At 37.2% G+C, this 22,322-nt stretch overlaps 1 protein-coding gene across 3 annotated transcripts in view; it reads left to right on the top strand.

The window, feature by feature from the left end:
- Positions 1 to 6,872: 6,872 nt before the first annotated feature.
- The window catches only part of ttll10 (tubulin tyrosine ligase-like family, member 10), a 41,032-nt gene continuing 25,582 nt past the window's right edge, over positions 6,873 to 22,322 (top strand). For all 3 annotated transcript variants that reach the window (XM_058763424.1, XM_058763423.1, XM_058763422.1), the window contains exon 1: positions 6,873 to 6,911. In XM_058763424.1, the coding sequence (XP_058619407.1) occupies positions 6,888 to 6,911 (24 nt within the window). In that variant the 5' untranslated portion in view covers positions 6,873 to 6,887. The remainder of the gene's footprint in view (positions 6,912 to 22,322) is intronic.

Genomic DNA, 22,322 nt, shown 5'->3' with positions numbered 1-22,322 from the left:
GCTGGCTACAAATCATTGCTGAGTAACATCAACACCTTACAGTGCAAGAAAATCATTTTATTTCTCAGAACTGTTTGCAGTAACATGTTGTTGTTTGAATCTTCAGTCACCCGAAACCACCCCTCTAAACGTGTTTCGAATTCAGTTTGTGGATTATTGTGGATTCTGTGTTAAATTATTACATCTCTTTCTTAAAAAAAAATCTTTTTTGACTGTAATAGCCCCCAAATTTAATATCACGATACTAATGATGAGATAAGATGTAGTTAGTTATCTAAAAATAGTCTAAAAATAGCGATCAGCTGCTGTTAATATTCAGTGCACTTTTTCTTTTATTAGTAGAAAAACTGTTTGGGAAAAGCCCTTCTCACTCTAATGAGGATAAATCCTCGTAGTCATTCATTTTACACAATTAATTACCAAAATTAATTACACTTGTTTAATATTTCCCCTGGGGTCCAAAGTCAAGAGCTCTGTTTTCCAAATGTGTTTCAGTGAGTGAGAGGTGCATGTTTGGCATGTCTTGTGATCCACTGATCCACATTATAATAGAGTAGGTCAATCTTATAATGGAGAAAATGTTATATGAACCACCTGTGTCAACCACACAAACTTTGCTTTGAATTTATTGTTTTGTCATGCATGTGTATATGCATCTAACCAACGACAGCACGTGGATCGACAGCTTCAGAGTCGAGGGGGAGTTTGTGTTTGTGTGTGTTTGCATGATGTTTACTGGAACAATAAAACTAACGGCTGTCACTCTGCCCCACACTAAACTCCACATAATTATGGACGCCATTAAGATTTCCGTTGAGATGCCCTTGATATCCTGACAGCAGAGGACAGGTATAACTAGCACAGTGCCTCACTGGGATATCTACTGACTAGAGATGTGTGACGACAAGGACGGCTGTGAATTGCACTTAGGTTTAAGTGGATGTTATCAAAACACTTTCATAAAAAACAGATCAGGGTCAAAGATTTTTTTTATTTTTTTTTTTTTATAACATGCGAGCTGGAAATCATCACGTTTTGTCATATGCACTTTGACCTATGTCTAGTGTACCTCATGGCCAATTAAGCCATAAATGTCTGTTTACTTCTATTCATAAGTTGTTCATTAATTCATTCATGTAATTTTTTATTTAAAATTAAATTATTTTTTGGTCCACAAAGGTCAAATAGTTTGTATAGACTGGTCAGAATCTGGAAGATTAATTCGCCACTGGATCCTTCAAGATTTTGATGTTTTGTAAACTGCACACACCCATACCATAAGTGTGAATTTTGAAGCAGTTATGTTTATTTTTTTAATGTATGTTTGTAGCTAGATGACAGTTTGGGGTGTGAGTGTGTGCAGTTCATGTTGTAGAACAAAACGTCAATGCACCATCAAGTTACAGTGCCCTCCACTAATATTGGCACCCTTGGTAAATATGAGCAAAGGCAGCTGTGAAAATAAATCTGCATTGTTTATCCTTTTTATCTTTCAATCAAAAAATTCACAAAATTCCAACCTATCACTGAAGTAAAACAATTGAAAGTGGGGGGGAAATCTCATTGTGAAATAAATGCTTTCTCTAGTTCATGTTGGCCACAATTATTGGCACCCAATTATTGCAACGTCCTTTTCCCAGGGTAACAGCTCTGAGTTTTCTCCTATAATGCTTGAAGAGTTTGGAGAACACCTGATAAGAGACCAGAGACCATTTTCTTCATTCAGAATCTCTCCAGATCCTTCAGATTCACAGCTCCATGTTAGTACTTCTTCTCTTCAGTTCACTTCACTCATTTTCTGTAGGGTTCAGGTCAGAGGACTGGGACAGCCATGGTAAAAGATTCATTTTGTGCACAGTGACCCATTTTTGTGTTTATTTTGATGTTTGTTTTGGATTGTTGTCCTGGTGGAAGATCCAAACAAGGTCCATCATAAGATTTCTAACAGAGGCAGTCAGGTTTAGATTTTTTATCTGTTGGTATTTGATTGAATCCATGATGCCATGCATCTGAACAAGATGTTCAGGGCCTCCGGCAGAAAAACAGAATCCACCAGTATATTTAACCGTGGACATGGGTTACTTGTTTATCCCTGTTTGTACTAAACTCATCTGGTGGGTTTTCTGCCAAAAAGCTATTTTTTCAGTTTCATCAGACCATAGAAGCCAGTGCCATTTGAAGTTCCAGTCGTGTCTGATAACTGAATTTGCTGGAGTTTGTTTTTGGACAAGTGAGGAGAATTTCCCCTGAAACCCTCCCGAACAACATGTGGTGATGTAGGGGATGTTTTGTATATTTTTTTTAGGTTTCTGACCCCAAGATTCAACTAATCTCTACAATTCTCCATCTGTGATCCTTGCAGAGTCTTTGGCCACTCAAACTCTCCTTCTCACCGTGCATTAGGACGATATAGACACACATCCTCTTCCAAGCAGATTTCTAACATCTTTAGTTGATTGGAAATTCTTAATTATTGCCCTGATGGTGGAAATGGGGATTTTCAATGCTTTAACTCTTTTCTTACAGCCACTTTTTATTTTGTGATGCTCACCAATCTTGTTCTGCACAACAGAACTATATTCGTTTTTCTCATTGTGATGGATGATTAAGGGAATTTGGCCTTTGTGTTCCTCATATTTATGTGGAACAGGAAGTCATGGCTGGACAATTTCATGCTCCTAGTCACCCTGGTGTGCTAAAAAAAATTTAAACGTGAATGAGAATATACTTCAGAGATATTTTACTCATAAGAATTTCTAGGGATGCCAATAATTTTAGGCCAGCATTCATTGGAGAAAAACATTTATTTCATCATGAGATTTTCTCCCCACTTTCAATTGTTTTACTTCAATGATAGGTTAGAATTTTGTGAATTTTTTGAGTGAAAGATCAAAAGGATAAACAATGCAGATTTATTTTCACATATTTATCAAATTTTTCAATCCTAAATTGAAAAACCCTATTATAAAACCCCATAGGAAAATCTCGAAGGAACCAGCGGTGAAGTAGTCTTCCGGGTTCTTAGGTCATACCTGCACCGCTCTGTTATGACTCTCCATATCCACATGTGCACATGGAGCATTGTCAGCATTAACCAGCTTTACACCCAAAGCTCATTAACATAAATAAAACCATACTGGTCTGAGGTAAAAGGCCAAATTCAAGCAACGCCCTGCTGCCAGAATGTTGCTTTCAACAGAAGGAGCTGTAGATGGTATCCATTTCTGGCACAGATCTGCGACAACAAAGACTGCACAGTTACAATTACAGTATTTAAACAGACTAACTATATAAACAAAAATGGTCATGTATGCATTTCCAGTTCACTATTGCCATGGCTCATGATGTTCAAAACTGTAACAGACTTGAAATGGTTAAGTATGTGTGAAATCTCTATTTTTTGCAAGTTCAGTTGCACATGAGTTCCAGCATTACCTAAAAAATTCCCTACAAACTGGTCTAGTAGTTAGACCTGCACAGGAACAGACACCACAACCGCAGATACGGCCTGTAAAGGGGTGGTATAACCTGAATATCTGGACTAATAACCAAACGGTTGTGGGTTTTCAACCCTCCAATGGATGCCTCATTACCTATTGTATCACATTTATGTTGGGTGAGTGGCCCTTTAAGAAGTGCACACAAGTAGAATTAGACAGAATTAATTTGTTTGGAGGGGCAGAATTGGCACCCATGGCATTGATTTTCACACTCACATTTACACACACACACACACACACACATATATATATATAATCAAAATTCCTGAGCAATATGAGGACAGAATACAGCTGGCTGGCCCCTATAATAACAGCTCTCTGTATACTGTCAACCTTTACAGTACATTTCAGTTCGCTGTTTTCAGTTTTGCAGTTGCACATTTTGAAATACAGTATGTGAAGCATTTACAGAGTGTCACTTTTTGTGTAATTATTGCTCATAACCCTGGTTCATTTCTAACTCTGATTTAGAAAGTCACTTTGCATAAAATATTCTGGTTAGTAATAATCAAGACCTTGTGTGTGAGCTGTGCACATCTTTCGCAACTTTTAATGCATGTTAAAATTCATAAATTCACCTCTGTTGCAGGTGAGCAGTGCTGACAATCATTTACAGAACATTGGCTAACGTTCTGGCAGGTCTTTAATAATGTTAGCACAAAAACATTATTTATACATCAGTCATGAAATTTTTTTTTTTTTCTGAAATGTTTTAGTTGGACGTTTGTCTAATGTTTTTTTAAACGCTACTCACTATTTGTTTCAAGAGCATTAAGAAGAGAACATTCAAAAGTAACATTTCCATCATGTTTGATGATGAAATAATACAATGGAACATTCCCTTTATGTCTTCAAACACATTAAAAACGGGATGTTTTAGAACTTTCAGAGCGCATTCAGAAATAACGTTTTTCATAACTTATTGGGAACGTTGCCAAATCATTCTTAGAATACTTTTTTTTTTTTTTTTAGCTGGGAACTGCTCTCTCTAAGAAACATTTAAGCCTAATGGAATGAAAACGCTTGTGTCTGCTGTTATGTGATTAGTGAGGTCTTCTTTTGGCTCTGTATTGCAGGACAGGAAGGTTTTGGTTGCCAGGAAGGATTAAGATTTAGGAAAACTACTTGAGACCAATGAGTGATTGTTCCTGGATCAAATCAGTTCGGCTCAAAATGCTTCATAACATCATGGAAATATCTATAGTTTGAACAGTGGCTTATATAGGCCTACATGTTTTTTTATTTCTTTCATGTTCAGTTTTCACTGCCTGGTGCTACATTCGAGCCAGGCTCATGAAAACAAGATGAACCGGTTTGAGTGCAGGTGTCGTTCAGTCACCTCTGAAAAGAGCAATCCAGGGCTCTGTGAATTAGTTTAGCATCACTATCATACATTCACCTGCCATGTAAATATTTTATATTTAATCAAATTTGTATGTGGCAAGAGGCCAAACATGTAAAGGACAAACAAATAGAAAAATTCATAATCGTCCACAAGTCAGCAGGAAGATAGCCTTCTCACCTGTGTGAACACTAACACCCTCTAACGCCCTCTGTCGGTGATGAAGCATTGATGCAGTCAAGGACTAATAACGGATTAAACGGATTAATAACTTTGAGTTGACTGTAGCAATAGGGTTATTGTAATAAAGTCTACTGGAAACTAATAGGCTATTTCGTTTCTACAAGCCTATAACCAGCGGCCATGTTGTTATATTTTTGAGAGGTTATAGGCTAATGTTTTGTTATCACGTTTGCCTACTGGTCCTGAAAGAGTATTTCTCTGATTAATTTATCTTTCTATTTAATATAAGGATTTACACGCTTTAATATTATGAGACATCAGGTGAAGTGTGACTCGTTTCATGACTGATTTCCATATCAGAATATCAAATAGCCTATAGGCAGGGTTTACAAGCAGACATTATACAGAAAAGTATATATATATATATATATGTGTGTGTGTGTGTGTGTGTGTGTGTGTGTGTGTGTGTGTGTTTCGACGCCGTTTTCAAATATGTCTGTAATCACAAACGTACTAAGAATGCGCGAAACAGACAGTGGGTTTTAGGTAACCATAGCAACAGAAGGCTACCGCGCACTCTTCTAGTTCTAGGATCAGTTTAGGACGGGACGTCGACAAAACATAAGTTGCATCATCATCATTTATTAGGCTACTTTATTAAACGTTTACTTATCACAAAAACGTGTCGTTTTAAATGTGACCTGATAGAACTTGATCAAATTGATTAGGGCTGGTAGTGGTAGACCACATTGTATGTAGGCTAATGTTTCCAAAAAAAAAAAAAACGGACCTGTTTTTTATTAATAATAAATGAATTCACTGAAGATAGATGCTGATAGATGCTTTATCATTTTACACACAAGAAGACTGCTGTAAAATTCGTAGCATTTCAACTGCAGCAAAGACGATTAAAAACATAGTCCCACTTTTGCATCTTATTGCATCATATTGATTTTAAATTATATGTGCTTTAATGTATTCACATTTAGGAAGGTTGGAGCCTCACAAAAACTCAAATCCTGAGAGTAAGGTTTTGGCATTTTTTCTCTGTAATGTATATTCACACCCTCATTGTTATTTATTTATTTTATTTTTTATTTTTTTATTTTTTCTTAACAAAGTCAAAGAAATAGCTTATGCAATTACTAATTTCACCCTGTCAATTATTTATTTATTTGTTTGTTTGTTTGTAAATGTAAAAATAGGATCCTGACACACCTCATTTGACGTTTTGTCTGAAACTGAGGTCTTTTATTTTAGGAGTGTCCTTTTGCTCAGTCTTTTTGGAAAGGCTAATGTTTTTTGGAGTAATACCTTGATTGTCCAGAATGTTTTATGTGACTTTAATTTATTTTATATAGACATATTCTTTTTGGATTTTAATATTAATCATGAAAATATGAAAAACGTTTCTGCATAAACATACTGGGAAATTTTGCATTCATAAATATAAATACATAAAAAGTAAACCCCACTTTAATGTCTTCAAGCAAGAATGTGGGTATATACGTGCAATTTCAGTGTCTATTAATACGAAAGCGATCAAAACACACATATAAGGCTATGTTTGATATAAGCAGAATATCACCTTAAAGTAGCATAGTGAATTTGAATACTTTGAATAATTAAAATTAAAAAATAATTAAAAAAAGATGTATGATATTTGACATGCAGATACTAAAGAGTTAATGTAACTGAAGTACACCCCAGTACATGGCTCTATTAGCTGTTATGTCAACAGGTTCCAGAAGGAGGCGCTGTTGCTGAGTAATGTCAACGGCACGAGATGCTCGAACAGGCTGATTCACCCTCATCTGAAAAAGTCATCGAGACTCTGGTACAGTAAACCAAGATGTCATCTGATGCCTGTACCAGCCCTCAGTAATGTGAGTTACAGTATTCAAAGTGTTGATATGCATACACAAATCTTATTTAGCATTAGAGTAAAATAAATAAACAACTACAAACCCTGCAGCAGCACTTGATGAATGAGACCAGAGATAATGTCACCCAAGTGGCTCGACTGGTCATAAACTTCGAGAATTGTTTTCAAATGTGATTTGCTTGTGAGGATGATTTAAAACACTGTTGTGACAGATACTGTAGTTAATATAAGTCTAATATAAGTCTACACTGTTGTGACCTGAAGCAGAGAATATACAGTATAATAATTTAGGAATACTTTGATTCTATTAGGCGCATAACATTTAAAAGCTAAAAGAAAAAGTATATGATCATGAACTGTTATCCATGATTGTAGGTTTAAAGCTAAACGTCCTCTGTATAAGGGAAAGTATTTTATATATAGATATTATATTGGGGCTTATTTACTTATTCTTTTTTTTTTTTTTTTTTTTAAAGTGGTGGTACTGGCTAACTTGAGGCCTAGATGAAGCATCGTTGTTTGTAGGACATTGTATTGTAGTTTTCATATAGCCTTGGGGCTCAAACTTCGACCTAATATATTTTTTTAATTAACCAAGCAAACTTGCAATAAGCTTGACAGATCACCCTGCATTTTTATTGTATGGAAATTAGCCTCTTTGACATTTGTGACCCTGGACCACAAAACCAGTCTTAAGTGTAAATTTTTCAAAATTGAGATTTATACATCATCTGAAAGCTGAATAAATAAGCTGTGTGGTTTGTTAGGTTTGTTAGGATAGGACAATATTTGGAACTATTTGAAAATCTGGAATCTGAGGGTGCAGAAAAATCAGAATATTGAGAAAATCGCCTTTAAAATTGTCCAAATTAAGTTCTTGGCAATGCATATTACAAATCAAAAATGAAGTTTTGATATATTTATAGTAAGAAATTTACAAAATATCTTCAAGGAACATGATCTTTACTTAATGTCCTAATGATTTTTGGCATAAAAGAAAAATGTATCATTTTGACCCATACAATGTATTTTTGGCTATTGCTACAAATATACCCCAGAGACTTAAGACTGGTTTTGTGGTCCAGGGTCACATTTTGTTCCACTGAATAAAAGTCATGAGTTTCAGGCCTACATGAGGGTGGATGGATGACAGAATTTATAGTGTCGAGCAAATTATCAACAGAAGATGCAACTATATTAAACTGGCCAAATGTAGACGTGTAAATGATTGATTTCTGCCACAGGCTTTATACAAACATGTTCTAATCAGCCAAATTAATGATCAAAGATTTTTTTTTTTGCTGTTGTTGTAAGTTGTAATAAAATCCAAATGCATCAGAACATTTGAATGATTATATTACTTCTGGAAAAGTGGTTGTTTTAGATTCTGGGATTAGTAATTCAGCTGTGCTTATAATTTGTGTCTGAGTTAACTAATATAGTTCTGCAGTGACCAAAAAGTAATTTATATAGTTCTCATTAAAACTGCATGCTTAGTAATTATAAAAGAATGAGAAAAATGTTGTTTAAAATAGTTTTAAGCAATGCTTAACATCTCACACTGCAGGTTAGTGCTGTTACTGCTTGATATGTCATGTCAGCTACCCTCTAATAGTTCCAGTTTAACATGGTTTAATGGTGTTGAATAGTAGTCTGTGGTTCCGTGCGAACACTCGTGTTTGTGTGTGTGCATTGCTCAATAGAGCGAGCCAGAGAGGCCTGGTTTCCATAGCACAGAACCAACTGATGCAATGACTCTCACTGTCTGAAAGCCCTTATGGGATTGACTCCTAGGACAGGTGCTTATTTTATCTTCTGCTGCTCTCCCCTGATATGTCACTCCATTGTTTCCATGCACTGTGCAGAGCGCCACTTATGTCATGATGTTGAATGTAAAAGAAATATGAATTTGTGAGGGCTGTGTTTTATCCCTGAAGTAACGTGGGACTGAAGTTTATTGCCGTTCGCGTAAAGGCAGAAAGTTCCCTTGACTGCACAAACACCTGTTCAACATCATATGGATTTTGTGGTAAATCTGGGGTAGGTGTTTTCTTTACCTCAGTGTACACTATAATTGAGATGTCCTCCTATGGGCCATCTGTCCCGTTGTACTGATACAGATGGGCCTCGTTAACTCGGTCCACTAATAATCACATTCTAAATGAGTCTGTAGATTAGGAGCCATTCGGGGAATCAAGCAGAAGCTCAGAGCAATCTGTGGTCGACTTTGCTGTTAATTTCTATTGTTGAATGCCTCACAGACCTGGCACATATTAGCAGTGTGAGTAGGAAAAAAAAATATATATATGTATAAACTAAATATATATATCTCTATACCACTGATTCTCAACTGGGTTGTAGGTCTGTTCAGCAGGTAAAAATAATGCAAAATGCAGCAATGTGACAAGTTGTGCTTTTATTTTATGCATTACTTTAAAAAATACGCAAAGGCAATTCATGCATGCAGTCAGAACACACCTCTTCCATTATGTTTTAAATTTCTGAATGAAAATTCATTTTGAACATATAAACAGTTAGGGCTGTGCAATTAATCGTATTCGATTATCATGCGCATCTCGTCAGTAAAGCCGGTTTCGTGATTAGCAGTAAATCGCCATCACCTGCTTTCAGATGGAGCGGCAGTTAATACACGGAGCCGTAGTTCACTAACAAGCTACGCTAAACCACGTTCTATAAACAGTTATATAAAGATAAACATGTAAAGATTATATATATATATATATATATATATATATATATATAAGATAAAGATTCCCATGTATTTAAGGTGTAAGGAAATATAGTATTACTTTGCTTTATGGTTGATGAGTCATTAAACATTTCTTAAAAATGGCATAAACATTTTTCAAAACCATATGAAATTAATATGAATACAAGAATAATATAATATGAATACAAAAATACATTTCTGAAAGCTTGTCTCATGTTTTAAACAATTTTTTCCTTTTTTATCACGGACACGTGAGACATGTTACTTGTTGTATAATAATATTATTAATAATGCTAATAATACAATTATATTTAATTTAATATTAATATTAGTATTTTCTTATATTAGTACATTATTTTACATTTTATTTAATTTTTGTTTTCTCTTTTATGATAAATTACAGTGGTACTGTATTGCGAACTACTGCTCTTACATCTGATAGTCAGGTTTGTGTTAGTGGCAGGGAAGCCAAACGGTCATGAGCAGGTGGTACAAATATATGACCTTGGTTATCAGTGCAAGTACACTCCTGTACATGGAGCTAGTGCTCTGTTCTGTTGAAGCGAGCTTTGCATGTTGGTTTGGTTACACACAGGGAGTCAGAAAAGCATCAGCCAGGCACAGAGCGCTCAGACCAAACACCATGCGCTTAGACAACCCATGCAAATGTTTTTGAATAGGAAAATAAAAGCGCAAGCTCTACTCCTCGTAAACTTTGCCTAAGTCTTTCCCTTTCTGACCTCATTTCCTGTCTAACCTTGAGTACTAGTGTGCATTTTTGGGAGGTATTAAAAGTCACACACTTAGAAAGAAAAGAATAAATAACTAGACATTTCTTCTTATTCTCTCTTTTTTTTTAAAGCCCACAGCATGTATTTGACTTTGACTACGCTAATGGTTTTATGCAGATAATTGGTGAAATAAGGGCATTTCTCTTTATACTAAATGACCACACAATAGTGATTTGCTTGTGATGCAAATGTTAACTGAAGATTTGTGGAGGCTTATGCATCAGGAAGACACACACACATACACATCCGAGGGAATATTTGAATTTTAACAAGCGAATGGGAAATGCAGTTGGGGGAGGGGCAGCCGCCTCTGGGCGTGAGTCTTGCATGTCACCTGTTGACATATGACCCCAGTGTTTACTTTGTCATTGATTTCTAGACATTTCTCCCTTTTTTAAAGACATATATTGGTGTAAATGACTATTTACAGTGATAAAAAGGATTGATAGTGATACATGTAGTGTATTTTTAAATTAAAATAGGTTTTACTTCAGATTCATAAGGATACTCAGCCTGATAAATGTTGATTTGATACAGACCTTAGGCGAGCTCAGGGCTTCTCTGAGCCTTGTGTGTGAAGCTAATGACAGAGTTATGGAGCAGAGTCTACCACACCGCAGCAGTCTGTGTCTCTATAGACTTTGAAGTGTGTATTTGTGTGTTGTGTGTGTGTTTTTGTGCCTCAGGATACTGCGTCTGTCTCGCCCTACAGATGAATAGGACCTAAGCCCTGTGCAGTCAGCAGCTGCTTCCTTTGAACACACGGAAACAAAAAGGCTCTAAATCTGCTCTGCCTCTTTCATCTGAGTATTTGAAACCCGTCTTCCTCACCTTACCGCCATTCAGTGTAAACCCCCCCCACCACCACCACGACTTGACACAGAGGTGTTCAGAATCACTGTGTATTTCATTCTGTAATTCTGTAATTTTACTTTTCGTGTGCAGCAAAAGAAAACGGCTTTCTTTTTTCTAAATGTCTGGAAAGTTTCTTCTAAAAGTTTTGGTTGTAGTAGCAACAGATTTTTACTTCGTTTCTGCATATTTGACCTGAAATACTTTAAATATTTTTCATATTTTCCAGTAAAAATGGAAAAAAATGTTCCTAAAATGAAAATTATGCCATTATTTTTTTGAAGAAACTGCATCCTACATCCTTTTTATGTCCTTTAATACCTCCCTTCAGCCGGTGACCTCAGACTCAGGGAGGGAATTAGTTCAAAACTAAAAATAGTACAAAAAAGAAGCTTGTGTGATAACCTAAGTGGTGCATCCTGGGTGAGCCTGGCGGATTCCTGCTCAGCAAGGGCAATTAGGAATTTTCAGGGCAGGATTCCTTGGCTGCGTGCAACAGGGGCCCAGCACTGTACCAGGCAAAGGTTTCCACCAAACTATTCTTGCATAACCTCCGGTGATAACACTCGTGCATTCTTCAAACCAGCCACCCTAGACGCCCAACATCATTTCCCCCCGCTTGAGTCCACGCGCACATGCGGTACACCCTCTCATACAGAGAGTAGATAGGTTAGCTGAGTGGAAAACGGTTACATTAACATGTTCAGAAAGTTCAGAGCAGTCGCCATATAGCTTTCTAGATTTGTATGTATTTTTGTAGTACGTTGTGGTCAAGTACCATGCGGCTAAGGATCTGAGCTTGAAAGGCCTTGAGTTGGAGGGCTTCTTCTGAGGTAGGTCACCCGGGGTTAAGATTTAGGAAGTTCTCGAGGTGCTCAATATGTTAGTGCTAACTCTTTTTGCTGTCATGTTGCTTTTTGTTTTGTATTAGCAACCTTTTTACTAACTATAAGTAAATGAGTGTGAATCTTAAATGATTAAATGCATAAAATTTGTATTTCTATGTTTGAAAAATGTAAAATGTTAATTTGATCCTAAAGAAAGATGGAAAAGTTATTGGAGAAAAATGGGTTTAGTTTATTAGTTTTAATAAAATAGAATTAATAAAAGCCAGTGCAACAGCCAACATTGTATAAATTCATTCTACTGCTTATGTAAATTCATGAAGTAGTTTTTCATAGCCATAAACTGGAATTTTATGGTGCTTTTAGCATATTCTTGCACCTTGAGAACTTGCACCTGCTTGTGCTTTGCATCTGAACAGGTCATGTTGATTTTGCTCACATGTGTTGATGAAACTGGACCAGAATGGCCTTTCAGTCTCTTGTCTACATCATGTCTTTCTGCATTTAGGATGCTTTCCCTTATTGTTCATGGAAAAATGTTTATTTCATTGCACAGACATCTGGTCATCTCTCTTTTTAATTTCAGATGCCCTTGTATGTTTCTTTTCTGTAATGCCACAGTCCGTGCAGTCCCAGCATACCAGAGCCATGCCTTCACAGAAACTGAAACTTGATCAAATGTGATAGTAGCATTTCTTTGATCTGATTTTTGTCATGATGTTAGTATGGGGGGGATCCAGCTTTGCCAGCAGTCCCCCCCCCCCCTCGTATAGGGATGTTGCTGGTCTGGCACGTTGTGGGGTGTGTTTGTGTTTGTGTTTGTGTGCGTGTGTGTGTGTGTGTGTGTGTGTTTATGTATCATTAGATTATATGCTGTGCTATTGTGATAATCGTCAAAATTTCCTCATCCACATATAGCTTCTTGCTCATATGGAGAGCTTAAAAGCTAAAAGCTATGTCAACAGCATGTAGGCACACCTTGTAAAGTTGGTCATGGCAGGGTTGTTCAACAGGAATTTGCGGTGTTAATGAAGATTACATTTGATTAGTGTACCAAGTCTATATTACTGTCATTAAAAACACAGTCTCAACCCTTGTGGTTTGGTTCCATAACATTCAGCCATAAAATTGCACGCAAAACATTCTGATAAAACACTAATTAAACAATAACTGCATTGTGGATTGTTTTGATCATACTGCATTACTTGGAAATTAGATTCTTCATTTATGTTTTTAAATCACAAAAAAAAACTTCCAGATATTTGTAAGTCAAGCATTTTAGTTTTCTAAAGTGTCTAAGGTTTAAAGGTTCTTTAGTAGCGTGAATTTCTCTCTCTTTTGCTTTTTGTTGCATAAGCAGACTCTTTATTGACAGACTGGCCTGCTGGGCTGTATTTGTGCAGCAATAAAACTACCCAGCCCTCTGATAGTGCCGTGTTATTAACATGGGCAAATGTGCTGCGGTGTAGCTCTCCCGTAGAGACAGTATTTGGAGAATGGTGTCAGATGGTGCTTAGAGCATTGGACTTTGATTTCTCACTATTCACAAAAAAATTATTTGCATGATGTGAAGCGGGCGAACATAGATAAAGTCTGCTGTTTGAAAAATATACTTAAGAACAGCACGAGAAGCACTCTGAATCTTTGCTTATTTTGTGTTTTCTGTGTATGAATACACTATTGGTAATGTTTATATTTTATATATGTGTGTGTGTGTGTTTGTGTATACATAAATCATACAGAATTTATAACTTACAGCTTACTGCTGGAGAAAAAATACGTTGCACTAATTCCACTTCTTGTTTTCAGTTAATTAGTCAAATAGGCACTGCAGCGACGTCCATCTTTCATTTGCTAAAGCTATTTCTGTGTGGACTGCTCAAGTCCAGAGACATCCATGCTAATTGGTTGCTCACCCATTTCCACAAAATTTTCAAAGTTTCTTTCTTAGATCACATCTATGAATCACTTTTAATTGGGCCCGTCGGTTCCCTGCTCTTTTGAACTGTCTTAATCACAGGCGGTTAAAGGGCTGGTTGAGCTGTATAAATTTCCTACACATGAAAATGACTCATCCGGTCATTCTTTTTAAAAACCCGAGGCATGCTTTAGTGCTATGCAGTTGAATAATCCGTATGTAAATCAAGTTTGCCTTGGAAAGATTTTGTATGCTACATTCATCACATACACATAAGACATAAGGCACTACCCTGCGATGTTGGATGATTTGATTCATCAATGACTCATTGATGGATTCATGCTGAGATTTATTATAACAGTCACTTATACAACAGATTTGGAGGCTGATCTGAATGGCATCAGAAAATTGTGGGAAAATTTGATTCACCATCTGTCTATAATGAGAATCCATGTGTGAGGAGTAGTTTCACACTGCTGTGAATATTGATATCACCCAGAGGAAAGCAGCAGCACCTCTTGGGATTTCCCTCCACGCTCTGAGATCCGGCTCTGATTAAAGAGATCACCTTTTGTGATGTCATACAAATTCTGTTCACAGAAAAATAATAAAGGCATGTCACATACTCCTGAAAATGTCTAAGGGGTTTCAAGAACAAGGCATGCGTTCAAGATATTCATCACTTTCATTTGGAAACTGTCTTAGTGTGGATTAATAACGTCCTCTTAAGTTTTCACAATTTGTGGTACTTGATATCCTTCGAAATCACCTTTTGCCATTTTATTCTCAACTTTGATATGTCTTTGAACCTCTTTTGATCTGGGTAGGATTGATAAAACATAACTGTGGCCCGTACATCCAGCGTCCTCCATGGTAACGGGTCCAGAGGGGCCTGTGGATGAGTCTGTCTCCCCATGATCAGAGCTCCCTGTGGGCAGACAGTCTCACAAACAGATCTTGCATCATTATCAGCCCTTCTGTTGCTCTTCCATCTGTGCCCACACTGATTTCACAAGCTCTTTTCAAGTTGAAACAAAGCATAAAGGAACATGGACGTTTGTGACATTGACATTCACTTAGCATGAACCCTGAAATCCGATTGATCCCTTATCATTATAAATGCAGGATCAATGAGCAGAATGGGCTCTGATGTTATCCACCACGTTCTGTAATAATGTAATAAGCAAACACTCTCTTAAAATGATTGTGCCTGCAGGTGTGTAATAGTAGGAGTTGTAATGGCTGCTCGTAGCATCGTCTCCTGAAAAGCATACATTGCCTGACAATGCAGTGTGTGTCTAAAAGCTGAGGGAACAGATGAGGCTTTTAGCCGAAACAATGGAAGAAGAGACCTGTGGGACAACAGCCAGCCTCGTTTTCCAAACAAACTCCTTCGCTCTTGTTTTTCCCTCATTATGTTAGTTGACATAAAACAGGCCCAACACAGGTGTGTTTGATGGTCTGTTGAGGGTCATACCAGGAAAGAGAGGCTTTTTGTTGGATGTGTGCGCAGAGTCAATATAATATGGAATAGGGTTGCTTTGAATCTAAATGGAAGTTTTTATCTGATATTGACTTGACATTAACCAGTGCATTGCAGTTCACAGGACGAGATAGCCTAGACTGTTTGTTTTGATCCTGTGTCTAAAGACAAATTATGCATTATTGTGGCATCGTTTAGTAAATAAACTTTGAAAGAGGTCTTTTATGTTCACCAAGGCTGCACTTATTAGATCTAAAATACAGTAAAACCGTAATATTGTGAAGAAACATTACAGTTTAGAATAACTGTTTTCTATTTCACTGAATTTTCAGCAGCTGTTACTTACATCTTCAGTGTCACACGGTCCTTCAGAAATCATTCGAATATGCTGATTTGGTGATCAAGAGACATTTCAGTTCTTATGCTGCTTAATATTTTTGTGGAAACCGTGATACTTTTTTAAGGATTCTTTGATGATTAGAACGTTCAAAAGCCCTTTTTCTTTTTAATTAGTATTATTGTAAAATAATAAATGTAATTATTATCACTTTTGATCAATTTAATGCATTAAAGTTATGGGGAAAAAACCATACTCACCCCAATCTTTTGAACTTTTGAATGGTTTTTGAAAGGGAACAGTATTTGCCCATTATGTCTGTGTAACAGATTTCTGTCTTTTATCCTTCTTGCTACCATTCATCAGGACAAAAATGACATTTGTGTTATCATATGCTTGAAATGACATTTAAACAGTTATGCTGGAAGTCTGCTAATCTGTCTGTTTCAGCAATCTGTCAACTTAAACTTGTAAACCAATTTTGATGAATATCCATTTGGATGGAGAAGCGCTTCCGTTTCTGTTTCATCTGTCCAATATGACAACATTTCTTTCGTAACGTTGATCACAGATGCAACGAAATGAGGCAGAATAATTGCATCAGCTCCTTCAGAACTTTGTGTTTGCCTCAAACACTTTGACTGCAGACTTCTTGTGTCAGGGCACCTTGTACATGCTCAGCTAACAGTACGTGTGAAAGAGTTGTACTGGTTGAATAAACTAATGCTGACGTTAATGATAAACTCTAATACTCCTTTTCCAGAAATATTGGTAGTCATTTGTCATTTTTTGAGTGAGTGGTCAAGCAGGGTCCAGTTTGGTGTGTTAACCAGTGTGTTGTTGTGAAACGGTGCATCATTAATTGGTAGGTCTGACTCTTTTCCCTTCACCTATGGCAACTTCTCCTTGGGGACACACAGACGGACTCGTTGACACACATGCACTACACCCACGGTCCCCGGAGGCCAATTACCCAATGAAGGTAATGCGTGGCAAGTCAGAGCAAGGCTGTGGTTGCTTATTCGTTTATGTCTCCCCTCAAACCTCCATTCCCGGGTGAATTTCCACAGGTGAAGAAGCTTTTCAAGATGCAGGAAGGAAAGTTACACTCAAACTGTAGACAGTGATTTGTGACATTATGGTAGGTTTTGTTTTCATAGCAGTTTTATATTATGAACTGTGTAAAAAAAAAAAAAAGATTTAGTGAACAAGAGTCTTTAACCCATCTGGACTAAGCTCTCATTTCCTGCTAAGACAACACACACAACTCTATAATTACACAGGATTCGGCCTGACCAAAAAACAAAAGCAAAGTAAATAGAGCGAGAGACATAAAGAGATGAAAACATGCAACAGGTGTTGATAGACATGGACTAGTAAAATACACAATCACTGTGCAGCACTGCACTTTTTCATATCAGTTTTATTCATGCTACCTTTTTTAAAATTTTTGTCTTTTATTATTTATAAAGAAGAGTCATAAAGTGCAATGAAAAGGATAGGCAGGATAGACAAATGACGCGAGCCAGACTCAAACTCACATCACAGCATGAGTGCCTTAGGTTAATGTATCCCAAAACATAGCAGTAACCACAGGTTCCTTTGCACAAAGAAATTTATATGGAAAATTCGAAGGTCATGGAAAGACTGGTATTTGACTGAAACTAAATTTTTCAAAAATCAGATGCTTTAAACATCTCTAAACATTAAAATAATCACTGTTTCGAAAATGTAGCCAAAAGACATTAACAGTATGTATGCTAACATGATTTAAGTATAAAAAAATTATTTTTGTGTGAAGTTATATTATATTTTACAACTTGCCATGACAGTTTGCGGCTGAACCCCTTAAATGCCTGTAAACATGTCAAAAAGAACTTTATAGCTTTATACTAAATCATCTGCTTTCATACTAAATTTCTGCTTTTATAGTAAATCATCAAAAACGGGCCCCATTTACATTCATTGTAAGTGCCTTACCATAACCTCCAGTTTTGTTTTTGCTCTTGTTGTTGTTTTTTGGATTGATTGAGTTTAGCTTGTACCAGTGTTATTTTAGTATTATTTCTATTACTAAAATTATTATTATTATTTTTTTGAATTAGCTTTTATTTTTATATTTTCAGTTTTAATTTGAATTTCGGTTTGTTTTAGAAATGTTATGGTCTTTTGTCTTTTTTTTTCTTATTTTTAATATTTCTATTTAGCTTTATTTCAGTTTTAGTCATTTTAATGAAACATCTTTAGATATACTTATACTTATTTCAATTACCAAGACAAGAATACATTTTTAAGAATACATTTTTCATGTAATATTTATATTTTATATTATTTATTTATTTATTAGTTAAGAATAACAACATTTAATTCAGTTGTCCTGAATCTGGAATGTTTGATTGGTATATGTGCGATATTCAAGTTATATCAAGAGAATGAAAGAAGTTAAACCAAGTGACTCTGTGGAGTCATTTGTTTGCCTCCAGTGAGGAGTGACTGATCCCCAGTGTTCGTTTTGGTTCCTAAATGCAAACCAATATGGAAAACAGCACATCATTATACATTTACATTGTTTATGTTCACCTGCTGCCGATCAGGCACAGAGCATGCATAAGTAAATAAGTGTATGCCAACGCTTACATTTTACTATTTGTCATTACCACGTCGAAGGGAAATGATTGACTAGCAGTAGAAAAAGTATGAAATGGAGCACAGATGAACATATCATCGTGATTGCTCTCTTCTTGTCGAAGGGCCGTGCCTGCAGCCTGTGGCATGGATCTTCTGCAAAGGGAGCCGATGTCTGTTCCCTCAGCTAGCCTTGCGTGACAGCCATGGCTGATATCTATCTCTACCCAAATGAGTTTTGGTTGTGCCTGGCCAGTTCACTCTCAAACCTCATTTGGAATGCAAATGAAAGAATGCTAAACAAAGCAAACCTTTTAGACAGGCCAATTTCCTTCCAGTCACACTGGGGGGCCTCTGTCACTGGACAGCCAGGGGAGAGAAGCACTGAGCGATCGGCCGCTTAATGGATACGGCCTTTTGTCCCCATTTGCCTTAGTGCAGCACTTCTCTGCTCCGCTGATCAAGAAATACTGTATCAGAGGAAACATCGTATGGGAGTCAATGAGTAACTAGTTACATTCACCCTTTTTTTTCTTTCAATGAATTACGAGTAACAGTACTTTGCATTTGTAGTTGCATCTAAAAAAGCTATGAAATTAGTAGCATGGCATGTTCATTTTCTTTTTAATATACAGTGAAAACTAAAAGTCTGAGACAACTATTAAAAATGCTTCTATTTAGCTTCTTTTTTTTTTTTTTTTTAATGCAGTTTTGAATTATAAATCTTATCAATATAGCAATTTGAGTGCAAATGCTACATTTTAATGTCAGATTTTTTTTATTCTACAAGTTTTTGCAGATCCTAATGATCATGTTCTCCAGCGTGATTAAAGAATGATTGAAAGAGCATCTTTCACCCGTGCAACAGTGCAGAATCTTAAATATGTCATGAAATGAACCGCATTGTGTTTCTCACAGGTAAAAGTTTTATGTTTTTAGTTCAGATTGGTGTGAAGAGATTAATGTGTCCTCGATGGCAAAGGTAAGGCAGGTCAGCATGGTACACACCTTGAAGTATCAGGTTATCATGGGAAAAACCTCAGTCTTTTGTTCTGACATGATGCTCACAGACAATCAGTGATGGCTGAGGAGTCACCTGCCCATTAAACCCCCTTAACAACATCATTAAGATATGCTCCTTTGTGCCCCTGACAGTTCCTATGGCGGTAATGCTCTCATTATCCATTATATGATTACCTGAAAGACAATCTGCTCATAGTCATGCAACTGATCGAATAGGTCATGAATAATATAATATAATATAGTGTTTTTAGCTTTGTTTGTGTTTTTATATATAACTAAGTATATTAGGTAAATAAATGATTTTTTAACCCTAAAAAACCCCACAAACTTCCCAAAAATCACATTTCTCTTTGAGAAAATGCTAAATGCTATGAATTCTCACAAGAATGGGATGATATTTGCCTATTAGGATATCGTCTCCTGACTTTCGTTGACATTTGTCAGACATAGGATTGGTATCAAGTCAGTCTGCATTGTTTAAACTAATCCAGCTATTGCGTTGGACCCCAGCGTGTAGTCGGGCCCACCAGCCTGCAGTAGACGGTGGATTAGAACAGATGCCTCAAGTGCCTGATGACAGTACACAGCCACAACCCTGAGTTTACCTGTGTCCCCTCGGCTCATAATGTCTAACTCATTTTTGGTGTGTTTTATATGACTGAGGTTACAGTTCAGATGGGTGTGGGAATGTGAAAAGGGCAAAGGGCAGTTGCTCCTTAGCGTTACTTCTGCGGTTGTACAGGCTGTGTTTTCTTATATGTAATTTCTCTCTGGTTTTTTTAATCAGGTGAGTCTGTTTTAAAATAGACATGCATGGAGTATTTCTGTTGAAATAGGAAAAGAAGGTGCAATCACGCAAAGCTGGAGATGACATCATAAACAAAAAGCAGGTTGGGCGGGGGCAGGTGATAGGAGAGGGCTCTCCGGGGCGGGACTGACCTATCATGGAGTTTGGGACACACCTGCAAGCGCTAGAGGCTAAGGAGATTGGCTGCGGCATGAAAATTACACCTGTGGGGGTGGAGGGGCCTGTTACATGTAAAGCAAGCTCTTTACAAATTCTGTCTCTCTTCTCAAAGAGGTTAAACAGGTAGCATCACCTCGAGCTCCCGGCGAAGAGCGTCTTTGTGGAGACAAAGACTCACCTGATTTGTGACTCTTACGTTTCTGCGCCCAGCGTCGTGTTGGGAATCCGATTTCCAATCTAAAGATGGTCTCCTTCCTCGCTTTCGGGTTGCAAAAATCTAAAGGGCGTCGTTCAGCCGAAGAGAGAAGAGAAGGACGTGCTTGTGAAGCGGCGTAACTGACGCAGTGTGGTGTGTCTGGTATCTAGTGGATCGGTTCGAGGACGGAACGGGTAACTTTTTTCAACTAAAATTATTCATGTCTTTTTATATTGCGTGGTTTGCTTGAGTTTATGGTTGTGCTCGTTGTCCCCACCCTTAGTTTTGTTCCTGTTTGCTAACAGACCATGTCATGGTAGCCACATAGTGGTATTTACAGTTTGTACAGTACGAAGTAAAGAACTCATGAGTGACACAGAACAGGAAGGGGATGTTTTTTAAAGTTGGTTGGGGCTCTGATAATCTGTATCAAATTTCAATCCATTTAAACAGAAAGAAAAAGGGAACACAATAGACACAAACCGTCATTCCTTGACTGGATAGACCAGTTTGGGCAGGTAGAGGCAAACCGCCAGACTTGTCAAAGGGGATAAAGAGGGGGCTTAGGAGCCCTCTCTATTTTTGCTGAAAATACAGCTTTAGAAGGACGCTCTCTAATGTCTAATGACTGACGAAAAGGCCTTTGTCGATAAAGAAGGGTGTTGTGAATTATTTCTAATTATTACAAATATTTTCATATTTATTATAGTGGAAAAATAGCAGCATTTAGGTAGAATTTTCTTCATTCTATAAGCATGTGAAGATTAATAGCATTTGCTCTCCTGACTGCTTGTAGTAAGACTTGTCTTTGCGTGTTTTTTGGCATGATTTCAGAGGAAGCGAGACGATGATTGCTGTTTTGTCGGCTTCTGATGCGAAACGCAAACAAGTGTCTATTAGCTTATATGCACTAAGCTGTCGTCTGCTCTTTTATCCTTCTTTTTTGATAGTCACGATCGCTGCTTTAGATTAATAATAACTCTTCTCTTGATGTGACACAGTCTTGATATCGCATCTGAAGGCAGGCTTATGTCATTCTTTAATTTCTTTATTGCTGATAAATGCGTTTTAAAACAGCTTGTCTGCCGTGGAAAGAAAATGTCGGCTGGGCAGCACAATGGATGCACAGTGAGGTGGAGGGTTTTGATTGGTGGGTGGAGGAAAATGAGTCTGTTTCATTCCCTCATCTGAATGAGTCATTTGTCACAGTTCTATAACCCAGCCGAAGCATTATGAGAGTTAAGCTCTCCCCGGGACAATGTGGAAAGGTAACAGATCTCCACGTTTGGAGGCCGATGAAGCCTTTATCACAGAGCCGTTGGTGCTGGAAGTGGGCAGGGGTTCGTGCCGTAGTGTTTGTTCCTCCGAGTGAGGGAAGAAAATGGCGTATTAATTACCGCGCGCGGGTGAGAGGTCACGGAAGTGCGGCACATTGAACTTGTGTATTTAAGAGCAGCAATCTACCTCGGTGCACATTAAACATGTTCACGGGACACCGACTATAAGCACAGCTGTGCATTTTTTTTCTTTTTAAATTTTTTTATTTACATTTAATAAAAAAACACATTTAGCATAATTATTCTGAAAGATTAAAAGGGATTCTCTGGAAATTCTGGAAAAAGTACCGCATATGCAAATAACCCG

The sequence above is a fragment of the Onychostoma macrolepis genome, chromosome 23, assembly GCF_012432095.1.
Source record: "Onychostoma macrolepis isolate SWU-2019 chromosome 23, ASM1243209v1, whole genome shotgun sequence".
NCBI classification, from domain to species: Eukaryota; Metazoa; Chordata; class Actinopteri; order Cypriniformes; family Cyprinidae; genus Onychostoma; species Onychostoma macrolepis.
Note: the sequence above shows the minus strand (reverse complement) of the source record. Positions and strands in the feature narration are given on the sequence as shown.